Source organism: Uranotaenia lowii, chromosome 2, assembly GCF_029784155.1.
Source record: "Uranotaenia lowii strain MFRU-FL chromosome 2, ASM2978415v1, whole genome shotgun sequence".
NCBI classification, from domain to species: domain Eukaryota; kingdom Metazoa; phylum Arthropoda; class Insecta; order Diptera; family Culicidae; genus Uranotaenia; species Uranotaenia lowii.
This window is the reverse complement of record NC_073692.1, coordinates 271,511,574-271,529,731: the sequence shown is the minus strand read 5'-3', so window position 1 is coordinate 271,529,731 and position 18,158 is coordinate 271,511,574. Positions and strand designations below refer to the sequence as shown.

The 18,158-nt window shown below is 35.3% G+C and overlaps 1 protein-coding gene across 1 annotated transcript in view; it reads right to left on the bottom strand.

Annotated features, from left to right (window-relative positions):
* LOC129742642 (uncharacterized) overlaps positions 1-13,724 on the bottom strand; it is a 124,966-nt gene extending 111,242 nt beyond the window's left edge. Inside the window, exons 1-2 of the mRNA XM_055734571.1 lie at positions 13,573-13,724; positions 12,348-12,492 (exon numbers count right to left, since the gene is read on the bottom strand). Coding sequence (XP_055590546.1) covers positions 12,348-12,492; positions 13,573-13,724 — 297 coding nt within the window. The remainder of the gene's footprint in view (positions 1-12,347; positions 12,493-13,572) is intronic.
* Positions 13,725-18,158: the final 4,434 nt, after the last annotated feature.

The window sequence follows — 18,158 nt, the reverse complement described above, 5'->3', positions numbered from 1 at the left end:
TGAGAAAATGCCGGGCACTTAACCAGCAGTTTCTCATATGCTGCGACGCTAACGCACATCACACGCTGTGGGGAAGTACAGATATCAACACTAGAGGTGAGTCCTTATTAGAGTTTCTTTCACAAAACAATATTGAAATTTGTAATGAGGGAAGCAAACCTACGTTTGTAACGACGAACAGACAAGAAGTCCTCGACCTTACTCTATGTACACCACTACTCCTAGGAAAAATAAAAAACTGGGAGGTAAAAACTCTCTATGAGGGGGATCTTACAGGACACCTAAAAATTCTGAAGATATTTAAAATAAACTCACTTATTGTAAAGAATGATGACTGGATGGAGCCCGTTTTCAACCTAGACATACCATACAATGTAACTATCAACGATAGGGACGTGTGGGAGTCAGGTGGGCCTGCGGTTCCTTCCGGATCGATAAAATTCTTTACTGATGGTTCAAAAATGGATAAAAGAACTGGGGCAGGGGTGTTCGGACCTAGACTCAGGATCTCAATTCCTATGGGAAACTGGCCAACAGTATTCCAAGCAGAAGTTCAAGCAATTCTAGAATGCACTTTAGCCTGTTTGAAAAGAGGGTACAGGTACACAAGTATCTATATATTCTCTGACAGTCAGGTCGCTCTCCGAGCACTAAGTACATTTACATGTTACTCCAAGCTAGTATGGGAGTGTATTGTTGCACTAAGAAACCTGGCCATACGAAACAGAGTATTTTTATTCTGGGTTCCAGGCCACTGCGGTATCCTAGGGAACGAAGAAGCAGACCAGCTAGCTAGGGAAGGGTCTCAGGGCCTGTTTATTGGACCTGAACCTTTCTGCGGAGTATCGAGGAGTGCCTTGAATATGGAACTCAAGAACTGGGAAAGCACCACTATTGTCTCCAACTGGAGAACAGCAGAGGGAGCGCTCAGGCGAAAAGATTCATTGAACCAAGCGCACGACTCTCCAAAAACATGTTGAAACTAAGTAAGCACGAGTTAAGTACTTACACAGGTCTCTTGACCGGACATTGTCCATCAAAACAACATCTAAAACGGATACACATTATTCAATACGATGACTGTCGGTTCTGCGGGTTCGAAAAAGAAACTGCAGAGCATCTTCTATGCAACTGCTGCGCCCTCCTAAATAGGAGAGAGCGTGTACTTGGGGCAAAGTTAATAAGCGCACAAGACATATGGTTGCATATCAGCCCTAAGAAGGTTATATCATACATCTTTGATATCATACCCGATTGGGATAAAATGCTTAATCAGCAATCAACTGTCACTTCAACTCATAGTGCAGGTGAGCCTGATAGCATACAGTAACGCGGGGTAATTACCACAATAGATCAATTACTGGTCGCAGTGGGCTCTCCCCTACAAGGAAAAAAAAAAACCTCCATATTATAGCTATTTTCTATGGTTAAATAACCGTTTTCCTTAAGGTGGCCATTATGCCCCCATCTCCCCTACCCATAATCAACATTTTAGAAAACTTTTTTTGAAAAAATTGGGAGTTTTCTATTACTTTGAAAATATGGCATTATGAAGTTCATTTTACGCTCGAACGATTGATACATTGGAACAATTTTTTTTTTCATATTTTTCCCATGTAAGGAACATTTTAAAGTGATGAAAAAAGATCTTCAATTTACATTTTGTGAAATTTTTCAAACAAAGTTCAATAACTCAAACAAATTTTTTTTGTTAAAATTTTTTAAACTACAAGCATTGTTATTTTGCTCATTTTGGCACATTTTTCTAGAACATTTGATCTTTGTAAGACATTCCAGTTTCGAGATATAGCTAAGGAATCAAGTATCCCCAGGGAACAAGTATGCTCATTCTCCCCTACCCATTTATACCGCCTGGGGTCAAATGACCGCTAATACTTTTTTTGCTAAAACTCTTTTGTTTCTCAACCGATTTTTACAAAATTTATAGTTTTGTCACGTTACAACTCAAATATGATTTTCATACAGTTTTCAGCTAAAATCTTTAATTTTAAAGTTATTCAAAGTTAAAAAAAAAATACGATAAAAAATTTGCTTCGGGAAAAAGGCTGTAAGTCAGTTGTTAAGTGCTCGAAAAAAGAATTCACTTAGTGATTGAGACAGCTGAAGTTAGAAGCTATATGATGCAAATATGGAAATATTCTTTAAAATTTCTTTAAATCATGGCCACAAAAAATGTAAAAGAATGGTGTAAAAACCGTACTTTTTAATAAATCAACCACCAGGTGTTGCAGGCACATTTTTTTTTTGAAAAGTAAATTCGAAAGTTGATGTAGTTTGTGATATTTTTGCTTCTTTTGATTTATGAATCACGAAACACAGATTTTTTACGGCTACTCAAAGGTAGCAGCTTTTTGAACTTTTAATCAATCTGCATTTTCTGAGACTATTTTCTGCTAGGGACTTTGCCACGAGCAGAAATGTCATAGGATTAAATTGCTTTGTATGAAATTAGCTTTTTGCCTTTTTAACAAGATGTCTCGTCCATTAGAACTCATCTGCGTTGCCTCGGCACTGGCTATACAACCTCAGAACTCAGGAACTACAATATTTTTTCTATGGTTTTAGGTTTTTTAGATTTGGTTTAGTTGGTTTATAGTCAGGCATCAGTTCTAGCCACCATGAAACAAATTTGCTAGGCATTCAAGCGATCTACGCTTAGTTTTCCGCTTGTTCATGATTAAAAATTCTGGAGTGAGCCTTGGACTTCCCTGATGATCCTAAACCGCAATAGCCAATCATGTGCTTCACTCCAATTCTTAGTTTGAATTTTTGACATACTTGACAGTTTTTGTAAATCACCACACCACTTAATAATGATGGAATTTGGAGGAATCTTTGAACATTTATTTTTTGGTTCTTTTCTGGCATCGTTAATATCTCGAAAAGGTGATAATTTCAAATTTTGAAAAAATAGGACGGATAGTACTTTTTACAGACAACACAATGCCACAAATTTTGGCAAGTCCGATTAGCAGCACCTTAGCTATCACTAACTAAGCTTATCTTTCATGCAAAAGACCTCCATTAAACAGGTTCTAACTCGGTTATCTGTACAGATACTAAGTTACAGTGTCCGTCAAAGTTATTCCGCAAATAAATCTTTTGAATATATTGTAATTTGGCACTTAAACGATTAGGTGGCTCGTATTCTGCGGTAAAAGGTAAATGATTTTCGTTTTTCTGATAAGAATATACATACCATTTTCTTATACAAACCTAACAGTTAAAATTTACTCATGTAAATGTTACTTTTGAAGTTTGGACCCAAACGAACTTTTCAGACCTCAGGGTTTGAGAAATTCGAAAATTACCCCAAATCGACCCAGTCTAATGATACAGTCAACATGATGCCGCAAAGTAATATGCTATTTTTTACAGAATCAGCAGCTTTGTGAGCCGCTCAAATAGATGCGGCTCTAAATAAATGAAACAGGAGTCGAAACAAACATATGTAAGTAGGTGGGTGTGCTTACAGGTAAAAAAATCATATCATTTCAATTTTCCCGTCAACGAAGCAACTTTGCAACGCTGGGCCAACAAATGAGAGGAGAAAGCAATAAAAAAAAAAAACAATCAGCAATGTCTACCTAGTGGAACAACATTGGCAAAATCGATTATTCAGCTAAGCAAATGATGGAAAAATTAGTTACATGCTCTTGTTTTTCACATTCCTCCTAGAAAGCCGAAAAAGCTGAAATAAATTGATTGAATTCGTGATAACAGGTGGCAACGAAGAAGGAAGATGTTAGTAGTGCTTCCGTGATAAATATTTGCACAAAAGTAAATTCTGGTTCATATGTATTTGTGAATCTAGGACAGTCTACCATTATGAAAAAACATTTTTTTTTTAATTCCCTAAGTCCAATGTTGGATACAAAAAATAAGAACTTTTCGTTTTTATCTTCAGTTCCAATTTTTTAACTGTCCAAAAGCAGTGCATTTAAAAAAAATAAAAATTATTCGATATTGTTATCTAGATTTCGAATTGTTAAGGCTGGGAATATTTTTGACAGAAATGAAAATCATAGAAGGTCGGGAAGATACCCCTGTGACGAAATTGAGACTGAAAACTTTAAACCTATGTTTCGAAGTTTTGAACAAGCTGAACTTATAATTAGTTCATGGTAGTAAATTTTTTTTTACCTCATCTATTCACCTGGCAACTGGTTAACCTCAAGGGGCAAATATGTTGGCACAATCTAAAAATTTCCCAAAACTGCCCATTAACTTTCCCATCACGAAGGAGCTGCTAGCACACAACGTGTGGGATGATAGAATATATAAAGATAGTAGGAAGGAGCACACGTTTAGCAATTATCAAATTTGCTGTGGGCCTTCCAGAGATGAAATGAGCAGCAGCTTGTTATGTATGGACAAACAGTTTTGACCCGTTCGACCAACAGACTATTGGTTATATTGGAAAACTGTTTAGAGAAATCGATCCTATTCAAATAGAGCAATTCCGTACGTTCTACTTTTAGCTTAACCATGTTCCATCGAAACTAATTAATAAAACGGGCTATGGTATCTACAAACACGTAAATACGAATTCTTGGAATCATTCTAGAGAGTACTCTTTTTCTAAAGGACTATTTAAAGGTCACTTACAACTACAAAACCCTCTTGTAACCATTAGCATGCTCGGTTCCACGGAAGACTAAAAAATGAAGCTATTTTTTCCGGACAAATTATTCAATTCTCCCATACAAACATTTCTAATTTACTCATGTAAACGTTACTTAAAAATTCTGCATTCCGACGAATCAAATCCTCTAGGCTTGCTTAAAAAGACAGGAAATACTCATCGGTTCTGACTAGACTGCGTATCGGTCACACGGCGATTACCCACGCCGAATTTTTGACAAAAAGAATCAGCAAATGAAAAAAAGCTAGAAATTTTTTTTTACAAAATGCTTATTTATTACGAAAAATTAAGTCTAAATCTAAAATTAAATTAATTCCTTGATTCAGAGGGCGAACGACCACGAAGGTTAAAATCCTCTTTCAATAAAAAAAAAATAGAATAGAATAGATTCTGTTTTGAATTTGGGAACTTCCTGCAAAAGCATATATAGTTTTTCAAGATTTAAACATATTAAATGTTGAAATATGTTATAGATTTAATACACTTTTAATATGTTTCCCATACCACGTAATATAATTGACATATTGACAGCTAAATACTTAATTTCACAGTTTTAAAATCTTTCTTTTTTAGTGAATTCTGCTTCGATAAAAGAGTTCAAACAATTCAAACCAAAATAAAAAAGCTCCTTTTATACAAGGTTTGAGCTTCATTTTCAGATTTTTTATTCCGATTTTAAATCTACGTGTTAATGATTTTTTTATAGTCTGACTTTGAATTCTTATGTAAGTGATGTGCTCTAAATTTTTTTTCCCGAAAAATACTTTGAATTATTGAATACTGTAATATTTCGATTTCGTTTTTTATCCTTCAACTGATTTCTCATTTGAATTCTTATTTTCTTCGAGGAAATGAAATATTTGATTGTTCTTTTGGCTTTGTCTATTACTTCAATTTCATATTATTAATTATTGTTTTTAATTTATCTTTATCTTTATTAATTTCTTAAATCTTTATTAATTTATCTCTATCTTTGTGATTCTGCTCATCGATTCTAAATTATGTTTAAGAAAAGTAACATCAATTTATGATATTATTTTAGATATCCAGACACAAATACCACAAAATTCGTAAAGTGTATCAAATAAAAAAATTGAAAAAAATTAAGTTTCTAATTATTTTAAAACTTATTTAAATTCCATTTTCTGAATTTGTTGATTTTCTATACCAAGCTTTGTGTAATAAATGCTCTAGATCGGAATTTTGCTTTGCTTAGCTTAGCTTAGCTTGATTGACTACTCACATCCACCTTAAAACATTGAACTTTGTGCAGACCAGTCCGCAGTCCGGAAACGACACTCGGGGGCTGCTGGACCACATCCGGCCGGGGGAGCTACATCCGACTTCTTCACTCGCACTGTCTTACCGTCTGACTGACGCACACGCTCGAGGCGAAAGACCAAGCATGATGTCTCGGTATAAACCATACGCACAAACTTGAAATGCAACATGAAACGAATTCCACATTGCCAATATTGTTGCTACTCCGTGATTGACCGAGGCCATCAATTTTGCCCAGAGGTCAAATGAATGGTATCTGGGATTGACAGCACATTCACAATGAACAAAACTGATGCTCTCTCTTTAAACATCAATAACAGCGCCGGCCACGTCCTAGTAGTCAATGGATAGTAGGAAAATAGAGAAAAAGGATTGAAAGAATAATAATTCATGCTTTGGGATCGAGGCAACCTCTGCATCCTAGCAAAACAATTTTTTGTGGGGATTGGGTAAAAAGGACATGATCAGGAAACACTTTTGACTAGTGTTATGCAATCTTGGTTAAAATTCTATCCTTCTAGGCTGCCTGATTTGGTATTGAAACTTTTCAATTCTGATGAAATTTGTTAATATCTACATAATTAAAATATGATATGATCCTAAGGGTTACCATTGTAAGTTGTCGCATACTTAACTCCCTGCCACAAATCAAATTTAGTATGAACGCCTCGAAATATGCTGATTTTAAATGCGATACTTAAATAATATTTATGATAGACTTGCTTCAAACTTCAAACTTCAGGGCCATCGAAACTAGCAACTAAAGCATGCTAATGCAATAACAGGGTGACAAAAAAGTCCGGTCACACTTTTTTGGGGTCGCCTGTAGCCTACACGTTGCATCTCTCTGGTGCCATCTATATGTCAAATGAAAGGGCTAACTTTGCTGACCAAAGTGGCAGAGTTTCGTTTCTGTGCAGTTTGTTTACATTGAGTTGTGAGCCAAGGCAGAGTTAAGAACAGCTGTTATCGCTGCTCGGTTGGCGCGCAGATGACGAGAATATTTTTCGGACGAGAAGCTGTTCGTTTTGGAGCAAACAGTCAATCGCCAAAATGATAGAGTTTGGAGTGTGAGCCTCCAGCAAGCTCCTGCGGACAAGCTGAACGTTTCCCGGTTCCAAAATAAGACGTCAGTGATGGTTTTGGGACCCATTTGCAAGAGAGGTAAACTGCCTCTTATTTTTATCGATAAAGGGGTCAAAATCAACGCCGCTTACAACCTGAACACGGTTTTGAAGAAAAATGATCAGCCTCAAGCTGAACTATTGTTTGAAGACCATTACTACTGCTTCCAGCAAGATGGCGCCCCATCCCACACCGCAAAGGTTGTTCAGGCGTGATGTGAGGAAAACTTGACCGAATTCATTTCGAAGAATGAATGGCCTCCGTCGTCTCCGGATCTGAATCCACTGGATTATTTCGAGTGAGGATACATGAATTCGAAGCATAACGACTATAAAATAACAAATTTGGAGCTATTCAAGTGATTTGTCACGAAAATCTGGGACGAAATGCCGATGGAGTACTTGCGCGCCGCTTGCAACGACTTTCCGAGACGTCTGAAGCTGGTTCGATCAGAGAAAGGTGGTGTAATTCCGAGATATCGTCTGTAAAGTATCTTCATGAGTTACTGAATAAAGCTTTGAAAGCCAGATTAAGATTTTCTTCTTATTTTTTGAAATATGGATATTTTCCTGTGTGACCGGACTTTTTTGTCACCCTGTAAAGCTTTTCTTGTAAACTTGCACACAAATTTAAATTCCTATAGTGAAATATTTCACACCTTACTGCCAACGATTAAGCTATCAAAAAAGAAATTTTACAGTTTGAAATCATTGACACATTAGAAATCCAAAATACTTAACAAACTCCACTTATCTTAGCTGAGATTCGGATCATGAGGGCCCAGCAAAATCCATTATATCGCGTTCATTTTTAGATTTCTTTCGTGGTCATAAAACCGTCTTCACTAAACCGATTAGGGGGGAAAAGTCTTCTAGGATTTTTTCGACGAAACTCCACTTTCACATCACAGAAAACATTAAAATATTGCACTTGAATCATAAACAAACTATTCAAAACGTATTTTCACCAAATATTTAAAATTTTCATCATTGACAGCTCTATTTTCTACGACCGTTTCATAAATGCTCTTTATCGGAATTTACATTCTACAAAGTAACTCTAAATATGAATACTGAATTATCGAACAATTATTACAATTTTTGATGCCGTGAAAAACTTTACCCAGTATGACGGATTGGATTAATGATATCACCTACAAACTTGCATATTGCTTTTTTATCCTATTCCAACACTGTTGGTATAAAAATATTTTTCGTACAATCACCAAATTTTTCAAATAAATATTTTTATAGTTCAGTTACCAGTCTGGGCTAAAATGCATCAAAATGCATATCAAAGATTCAACTTTCAAATCTCGTTTCCCTATGCTGAAATATGATTGTTTTGCATCATGCTTTTGTTAATTTCAAAATTTCATCCATTCAAACACAATTTTTTATGATTTCAGCTAGTATTATTTTCTGTAGCATTTTTTACCCCTAAATGTATGCAGTACCCTTAAGCTTTTTCTATGAAAATATTCTTGACTAAAAATGTAAAATTTAATTCGAACAAAATCCAAAATAACTTAAATGGTGCTTTATGCATTATGACATCACAAATATATTAAAAACTATAAATTTTCAAACGTTTTCATTTAATTTTTCATTAAAAACATGTTTTTGTAAATTAAAAAATATCTTGTGAAACCAATATTTTTTTCTGACTACGTCAATTTTATGTCTTATCCACCTTGAAACTTTTGGCGTGCAAGCGGTACGCCATCTGTGGACATTAAATTTTAGAAGCCATTGAAGTTGAAAAGTGTTGCATGATGCCCCAGTTGACGGTATACTTTTATATTTCACCAGAAAGCCAAATTCTGATTTCAGTTTTTACTCTGACTTTTTCAACTGAATTATTGTTATGATGATAAAAATTTAATCAGGATTGACGCCATGTAACCTTCTGGTAATTCCCTTCAATCATTCGGACTTTGTTAGTTGAGTGAAATATCCTGAATTGTCAAAAATAGTGGTTTTTACAAAAGATTGTATCGAAAATTATTTTTTGATTATTTACCGGAAAGTCGTTTTCAATTGCCTCACATCAAGTTTCACAAAGATGTGCGGCTTCAGAAGATCGAAAAGGATGGCAAGCGGAATGATGATGGAGAATCTGCAAGAACAGCTGCTGGCCGTTTGACAGGAGGTTCATGGGAAATTAAAAACCATAGCCAAGGAGGTCAGAGTTTCAAATTTTCGAGGATGCAAAGCTAAGTATTCAGATCTTATCATATTTATTTTTAAGGCCATTTGGAAAAGGATTCAAACATGTGTGCCTTATATTTTTTAAATTTCCTTCCTGCGTTGTACTCCCAATTTGTATGCATGATTTTTTAAATTAAGGTACACCGGAGCAAGTGCAAACTCGGGTCAAATGCAAACTTTTCTCTGTTACAAAAAAATTGAAAAATTATTTTTATTTTGCATATTTTGGCTACAAAAAAAGGCTTTCAAATCCAATTTTTCGTTGAAAGGTGAGTGTTTGGGACTAATATTCAAGTGTAAGCAGAAAAATTATGATAAATACACTCTGAAAGTTGTAGAAATAATATTCACTCTTGTCAACCCACACTGTGGGGCAAGTGCAAACGACACTACTGGGGTAAGTGCAAACGCATCTTTTAGACATATAACATCAGATTTTTCAGAAAAAATCATCTCCAAAATGGTTCAACATGATAAAAAATGGTCAGAAGTGGTGTCCAAAGTTTTGTATCTGAAGCGGATATTCAAAATTCCGTAATGCCTTATTAAATGGAGGTCTTTTGCTTAAAACGACAGTCAACAAAAATGGAGTCCCAAAAAGTAATTAATATTGCACAAATATATCATAAAAAGTTGATAAAATATACCGGAACATGTATTAAATTCGTTTTAGGACCGATACACTGACGCTTCTGTAAATTAGCTTGTAAAAAACATTGCGTTTGCACTTGCCCCTATAAACGGGGCAAGTGCAAACTTAGAAATTTTTTCACAAAAGTACCGTTGCTTTTTACCAACATTTCTCTCCTTTTCAACGGGAATTTGTTGAAAACTATTTTAGTGATGCAACGAACGATAATTGATAATTTTTGGAGACAAACATATTTTTCTAGGACATGTGCAAGTTGAACTATGGTGAATTCCGTTTGCACTTGCCCCGGTGTACCTTACGCACTTTTATCACTTTTTGTGAAAATACAATCCACAAACAAGTGTACTAAAGATTAAGGTTCTCAATCAACAATGAACTCGAAACATATGCCATGTTATGAAGTGCCTTTTGATTTTTTTGATTTTTTCACTTTAATTTTTTATTATGTTTGGAGTTAAGATTTTCCGACTACCTTATTAACTTGAACGACTTTTTGACTTTCTAGTTTTCTGGCCTGCTGCCTTACTGATCTCTTGCTTGTTTTATTTTCTGACTTTTTAACTTTCTGATTTGTATTGATTTTTTTTGTTGAAAATTTTTCCCTTTCTAAAAATTGTTGAAGTTGTTCTCAAAAATTGTGAATCTTTAAAGTTCCGGTAGAATTTGTCATTACAACGTGGAATAAAGTCGGATTTATTGTGGATGGCCGAGGTGATTTTGTACCCAGGTTTCCGAAGAAACCAAAAAGGTTATACAGAGTTATAATACATTTACACTCTTGGCAAGAATATTCCAGGTTGATGTGACCTAATTTGTAATCTGAATTTTCTTCTTAAAATATTTACTTATGAATATAATCAAATTAATTGAAAATTGAGTAAGTTTCGAAATTCTCGCATTCCTCACTATTTTAGTAAGTTTAGTCAAAAGCAATATTTGAAAATCATACCATTTAAAAAATGGTCCATCCTAAACAACTGTTGTAGTAAATACTCAACTTCATGTTTTCTCAAAAACGTACCCTTTGCAAAAATAAATAGAAACGACAAGAAATAAGGAAAATAGATAAAGGAGCAAATATCATTTATGTGTCTTTCACGAATTATGAGATGAAATATGGTTTTAAATCCTAAATATTAATATAGATTTAGTTGGATCAATAAATTTGCTAGACCAGGTAAAACTAGATAGGCACGGGAGTCTAAAGAAAAAATTCAAAATGGGTAATAATTTTATACGTAAAATTTGTACATCACGTGTAGAAATCCCCCTCTGAAATTTCATTTTCAGTATTTATTAATTAAAAACGAAAACTAAATTAGCGTATAACAAATATTATGCATTTTTTGCATTGAATTATGACCGTGAGAGTAAAACTTCAGTTTTCCAAGGAAAGTTAGAAGCTATAGGACTTAGGAGCGCAGGTTTTAATAAAGTGGTTCTGCCCTTCCTTTCCCTCTATCGACTACATGGACTTGGCTGGCGTCGTTATTGGTTCATATTAAAGATTGAGATTCTCAAAACTGCACAGTGAGATTGTGTAGCTTGTTCCCAGCTCCTTTCATTTGATTCATTGTGCAATGTTGATTATCTCGAACCAATCACGGAGTGCAGCCATTATGCCATTGGCCAGGCGGGACCGCAGGTGAACCGTAGTTGATAACGCTTGTCAAGCTCAAGATTGTATCGAAAATTATTTTCTAACTCATAGGAATAAACAATATGCTTTGTTTAATCTTACTAAAATCCGCATCTTTTCATGGTATCCGTATTCAAAAAAATCTAACGGAAAGTACACATTTTGCACAGTTGAAAATAAAATTAATTATCATTTTTTTAGCAGAAAGCTTACTGTTTTGAACTGTAATATATGTATATTTGGATTTTTATAAGAAAAAAAAACGTTTATTCTTAAATTGAAAAATAATAAATAAAAGTATTTTTTGGGGTTCAGAATTTTTGAAGATCACTCTTTTAAAAGGTGGGAGTGAGTTGACGAGTTTCTCAATTAAGAAGCCACTTACCCTCTTCACTCCGCTCTGCAGAGTAAAAAAGCTGTTCAAAAATTGATGGAATAGAAATTTAAAAAAAAATGCAGGGCCCCTCCCCCTAGAAAAATTGCCCCAAGCACCCTGAAGGCTCAATCTGGCTCTGCCAATGAAGCACTTCTCAATCGCAGTAATTTTTTTAAGAATCATTTTATAAGATCATACATTTTTTAAAAATTAGGTAATGAGTGTTAAGTTCTATGTTCCGCTTTTTCCATCAAGCAGTGCTATCCACTCGAAAAAGTCATAAGCGATCCATTCTTGTCGAAAAATCGCTTGATCAATAAACTGCTTCATTCAGATAGCTGTCGAGATTATTCCACCCACCTAACCATATTTTACTGTGAAATAAATCAACCACTCACCTTGGTGCTTCCACTGGCTGCAAATCGCACGAATTTGTCAGGTTTTATCACGATGCACTCGAATTTAGGGAAGGTACGGGTAAACGCAAACAGCAACAACACTTCCCGTGTGGGATTTTTCTGCTGTTTTTGAATCTTTTGCGCCCTTTTGCAAATCACCTACACGCGTTCCCGTCGGTCGGTTGGAATAGATTTAGTTTTTCTTCCTACCAAGCTCCTGGCAATCGCGTCGTGTTCACCGCAATTTTTCAGTTTGGCTGTTAAAATTTATTCATGGGCTTTCCGCGTCATAAATTCACTCACATGTAACGATGCTCACCGAAAAATATTCTGAATGGATTTGTCTTGGATTTTTTTTTCGCTCACTTCAACGGCCTTTGCAGAATATAGGAAAACGAAACTGACAAGTGGTTGGATTTAAGATGATCCTGAAACTAGAGGAAAATGTTCTTGTTCCAATCTCTATAGAATGATGAGGTTTATTGTTAAGCTAAAAAAAGCTCAACGCCTCGACTTTGCTTTTGTTGACGTATGTCTCTGAATATGCTCTTTGCAGGGATTTCAATGGAAAAATCAGAAAACAATAGCTTATGAGAAGACACCCTCTTTTAATAGATTTTGATGTGCAATGTGCTCTGCTTATTTGACGCCGGATAGAAAATGCAACTACGCTAGACAATGTTTTCCGGATTTGAATTCCCTTGATTTTTCAGCTCGATGCTCTCGAGAGCATTCTAATTATTCACCAGGTTTGCTGTTTCCGTTTGCCAAGTCCTTTTCCTTTTGAGTCACCCACGCACATGAAAAGCGGCCTCGTAAAGGGCACTGGGTCTGATATGTCCCTGCACGACTTGCACTTGGAAACAGGGCAATCGGAAACTTGCTCCCAAAGTTAAACTTCACTTGTCACTTTGCACTCTACCTGGCACCGGAAGATCACTTGACTGACTGACTGACTCAATCGTACAACGACTTAGCTACATCCACGTCCCTGGGGTTACCAAAAACGAGTGCTTACGGTCCAGCAAGATCAGTTCCTTTTATTTCCTTTCGCCCATTCATCACCAAAGTCATCTTCATTCATCTCGCCCGCCATCGTCTTCGTCGTCGTTGTCGTTACGGAATCATCGTTGGCTGCCGTCGTCGTTGCTCGGTAAAACCGGAAACAGCAGCATCATCATCATCATCACCATCATTCTCATTCGTTGTCGGCGCCATCATCTACTTTCTGCTTTCGTCATCGTTGTGACAACATCGTCCGGCGGACTGTGGCTGATGGCACAGCAAAGAAACGAGGACCCCCATTCCGTGCAAGGGCGTTTGATACATGGCCTCAAAGGAATTGTTGTCTGTGCTGGCCACCTTTCCTCGGTACATTGTTAGTAACAACCAAATTTACACATGGAAAGCCGATTTCCTACACTTCGGGTTGGATAATTAAAATGTTCATCTTTTTCGTCAGCTGTGGGGAAGAATCTCTCCTAAGCTCAAATCCTTCAAAGTTTGTTGAACACATGACTCATGAGCAACAGGGATCGGATTTTTATTATTGTTCAAATTTTATATATGTATGTAGATGCAAATTTTTGTTTCAAATAAATATAGGTAACAGTAGGACCAACCACTTTCTTTTGTGAATAACTTGATTGCGTTAGTGGAATTTAATGAAATTTTTAGCAAAGTTATGTTGTTACCTAGTAATTTATTATTAACACGCGCAAAATAGCCCATTTAAAAAATACATCATTAGCATGTTTATTTGTGTAAAAAGCATGTGAGCATGTGACAATCGATCTTGTGGTTTACGAGATAACTCTCAAACAAGAATAAGATAGAGCCAAATTTTGTGCACTACTGGCGCCACCTTTCTAACTTACAGTGAACCACATTTTTTATCAAATTCTGGACACTTTCGAAGATTTTACCTATTTCATGGAGCCTGGATTTTCAAGGAAAATATTGAGAAATACCCGCTCCGTTCCGGTTGCCCGGATATCGAGAAAAAATGCCGGGATTTTGTCGTGACTTTAGCTAAATTAAAACCTAAACTCAAATTTAGTTTCACAAAAAATTTTAATGGAAAATATCTGGATTTTAACCGGATTTTGCCCATTTTTTTTAAGTTTTAAATAGAAACCCAATGCCCGAGAAGTTGGGAAGTAAAATTGCGTTGGAAGGGCATAAAAATGGAATCCAGCTGATCATAACCCAAGTAACAATTTTAGCTTTATTATGGTCAGCAAAATTTCGTTTGGACTATCGCATTAATCTTCATAAAAAGCTAAAGCGCATTCTATAACATCACCTGGACTCTAATAAAGCCAAAATCAGGCTATTTGGCCCTACCCTAGAAACGTCATCAAGACATATAATTGTTGGTCATCAATGTTGGTCACCAAAGCTTTTAAAAAGCTGTTATAAAACATGGTAGAAATTTTTGTTTTTTTCGGTTCTGTCAGTTCTCGGAGTTTTTTTTTATTTTTTCCAGCAACCATAATGGTTGATGAATGATGATTGCATTATTCAGATATGATCTGGTAAAATTAATAGCTAAAAAAAGCAATGTTTTAACCATATATTGAGCGTCTTTTCAACTGCCAGTCAAGATTTTAGGTAAAATGTATATGAAATAGTATCTTAAAATAAATGCGCCTCGTCAAATCTGATGGTCAATCATGATGGAATTGATGGAAAAAGGCCTGAAAAAATATTTTCCAATGCTTGCATTGTGAATCCATCAACATGGCGTCATTTTGTGCCCTTCGATTTTGCAACCAACATGGCGTGAGTCAATTCATAGTTTTATTATGGTTTAATGATGACCTCAAAAAAAGCTACGATTTGACGTTTCTCTCGCAAGCCAACCAATTACACGCTAAGGTTGAGTTCCTCATTCCTGAGTTGTTAATCATTAGTACAGTAAATGAGGACAGACTTTTTGAATGAAAAGGGATTGGTTTTGAATGACCCGTGGAATAAATCATGAGTTGAAGTCAAATTTCGTTGTCTGACGCCATCTTGAAATCCAAGATGGCGGCTTCCGCTGAACTTTAAAATGGTGTAAGTGACTTGAAATCGCATGAAACCCCATCAAAATGGGTATCAGGTGAAAAGGCTAAACGAGTAGAAGTTGAATTTCGCTATCAGACGCCATCTTGAAATCCAAGATGGCGGCATCCGCTCAACTTTTAATGCTTAATGCTGACAAAAAGTCGCATTAAACCACCACTATACGGGTATTGGATGAAAGGGCTAAACTTGAATTCGATTTTTTTCTTTCCGACGCCATCTTGAAATCCAAGATGGCAGCTCCCACTGAATTTAAAATACTGTTAATCAATGAAAATCGCTTGAACACAACTTTTTTTCACGTAATACTACATTAAAATTACTATTTTAAGACAATTTAGTTCATTTTAAATCACTTTTATTATTTTTTCATTATGTTTCTAATGCATTTAGCACTTTTCTTGTTTTGTTTATAGTTTTTGTTTTTTTTGCCATTTATGTAATTCTATTATTCCTATCATGCTATTATGTTTAAATTGTATTGGTCTTATTCTAGCGAAAACTATAAGGTTATGTTGTTTCTGTTAACCGTCTGATTTAGGCAAATGTGCCAAATTCGATGTTGCCAAAATCGAATGTTGCCAAAAAAGAACGGGGTCTGTATTGTGGGATTTTCAGTCACTTACAGATTTTCAGAGAAACACAAAAAGAGATATTTGACTTCTATCATTTAGCCTTTGCACCCAATACAATATATTTGGGAGTTTCATGCTATTTTCATTCATTTACAGTATTTTTAAGTTCAGCTGAAGACACCATCTTGGATTTCAAGATAGCGACAGAATGCAAAAATAAACTTTTTATAGCTTATCCCAATTGACAAACACCCATATTTTGGAGGTTTCATGCGATATTCAATGATTTAGAAGGGTGAAAACTCTTGGTTAATCCCTCGTTAAATAAAACGTACAAAAAAAAAAAATGATTTAGAGCATTTTCAAAGTTTATAGAAAACTGCCAACTTGGTTTTCAAGATGGCATAAGATAGCAATATTCGACTTCTACTCGTTAAGCTCTTCCACCCACTTCCACCTGGGTTTCATGTCATTTTAAGTCATTCACTGCATTTTAAAGTTTAGCGGAAGCCGCCATCTTGGATTTCAAGATGGCGTTAGATAGCGAAATTCAACTTCTACCCCTATAATATAGGTTTTATGCGATTTTCAGTCATTTACAGTATTTTCAAGTTGAGTGGTAGCCGCCATCTTGGATTTAAGATGGCGACGGGCAACGAAATTTGACTTCTACTCGTTCATTACTTTCACCTAATAACCATATTGTGAAGGTTTCACGATATTTTCAGTAATTTACAGCTTTGAAAATAAAAGCGGAAGCCGCCATCTTGAATTAATGATGGCGTCAAGCAACAATTTTTTTACTACTATTTGGGCCCTTTCACTCAATACTCATATTGTAAAGATATTCATACCACTTCCGGTGATTTCAAGTTTTCAAAGATGTATTTTTTTAATTTTAACTCAAAACCAACACGCATACCCAAGTAACCATAAGCACTAAAATCTAGCATCAACTCTGCTCTAGCGTCAGCTATAGTGCTTGATTCTGTGCATCATTTTAGCTCTGTGAGCCAGGTTTGGCGAAATTAACTGCTGCATTAGTGCAGAAACTGGTATAACCCTACACAGCAAAAATTATTTTCTTTAAAATTACAGTAAATGTCCTGTAACAAAAAGGAGCAGGACATTGATCGTAATTTTACAGGTCGAAAAAAAAATTACGTGTCGTTTATTTTTAAAGTGACGATGTTTTTACAGGCTGCTTTAAAATTACAGGGCTGTAAATTTGGAAATAACGTTCCTATTGGATTTCGTTTTGTTTATTTTTTAGCAATCTGATTAAATTGTGATTTTTCATCTCAAAATTAAAACAATCTTTTTGTGATGAGTACTATTTATTATTATTTAGTCGTATTCTGTGAATTTTCTCCTACACATTATACCGAACTGGCATACGCTTGGGTGGGATCCCAATAAATAAAGATAATAAGCTGAGGTGAATTGCTACTTCTACTTCTTACCACTACTACATACAAAGTAAATTTTAATAAAGTCACGTTAGAAGAAAATAAAATCTCAAGTTAACCTAGCTCTGTATGAGAGACCTCATCACATATTTTGAAATTTAATTCGAGTTGAAATGATTTTTTCGCCTTGAAAAAATAGAAAACAACGAGCCTTATTAAAGTTATATCCTACAAATAAGTTACTGTTGTACAATGACACTCCTTGTTAAACTCCCATAACAAACAAAAAAAAATTATCTTCCTTAAACTCTTTAAATTCATATGCGTAGTATTCAGAAAAGTTAATAATCAATCGAGAAATCATCGAAACTTATAAAATCTGTGAAATCGATTTTCTCGATTCAATTTTATAATTTATTGCTAATAGTTAATATTTTAACCATTAGAAGCTATGTAGTATTAAATTCTAAATAAAATATAATTGCTTGCCATAAATAACGTTTTCAATTGAAAAAAGCATTCCAGTTTCTGAAGTTGGTCAAGCCACGCCAGCTGGTTTCGGAGCGTTTTGAAGCTCTTACAACATACGGGTTGTATTTTAGTGACCAGTCAGCATCGCAGTCAATAATCTAAAAAATTGCGAATATCGTTCGCTTGTGCCAGTACTATCACTTTTGATACAATCCTTCAAATTTACTGTAGTTGAGCTTGAGTGTTGAACCTCCTGCTCCTTCAAAGTTGTACTTCTACAATTAAAC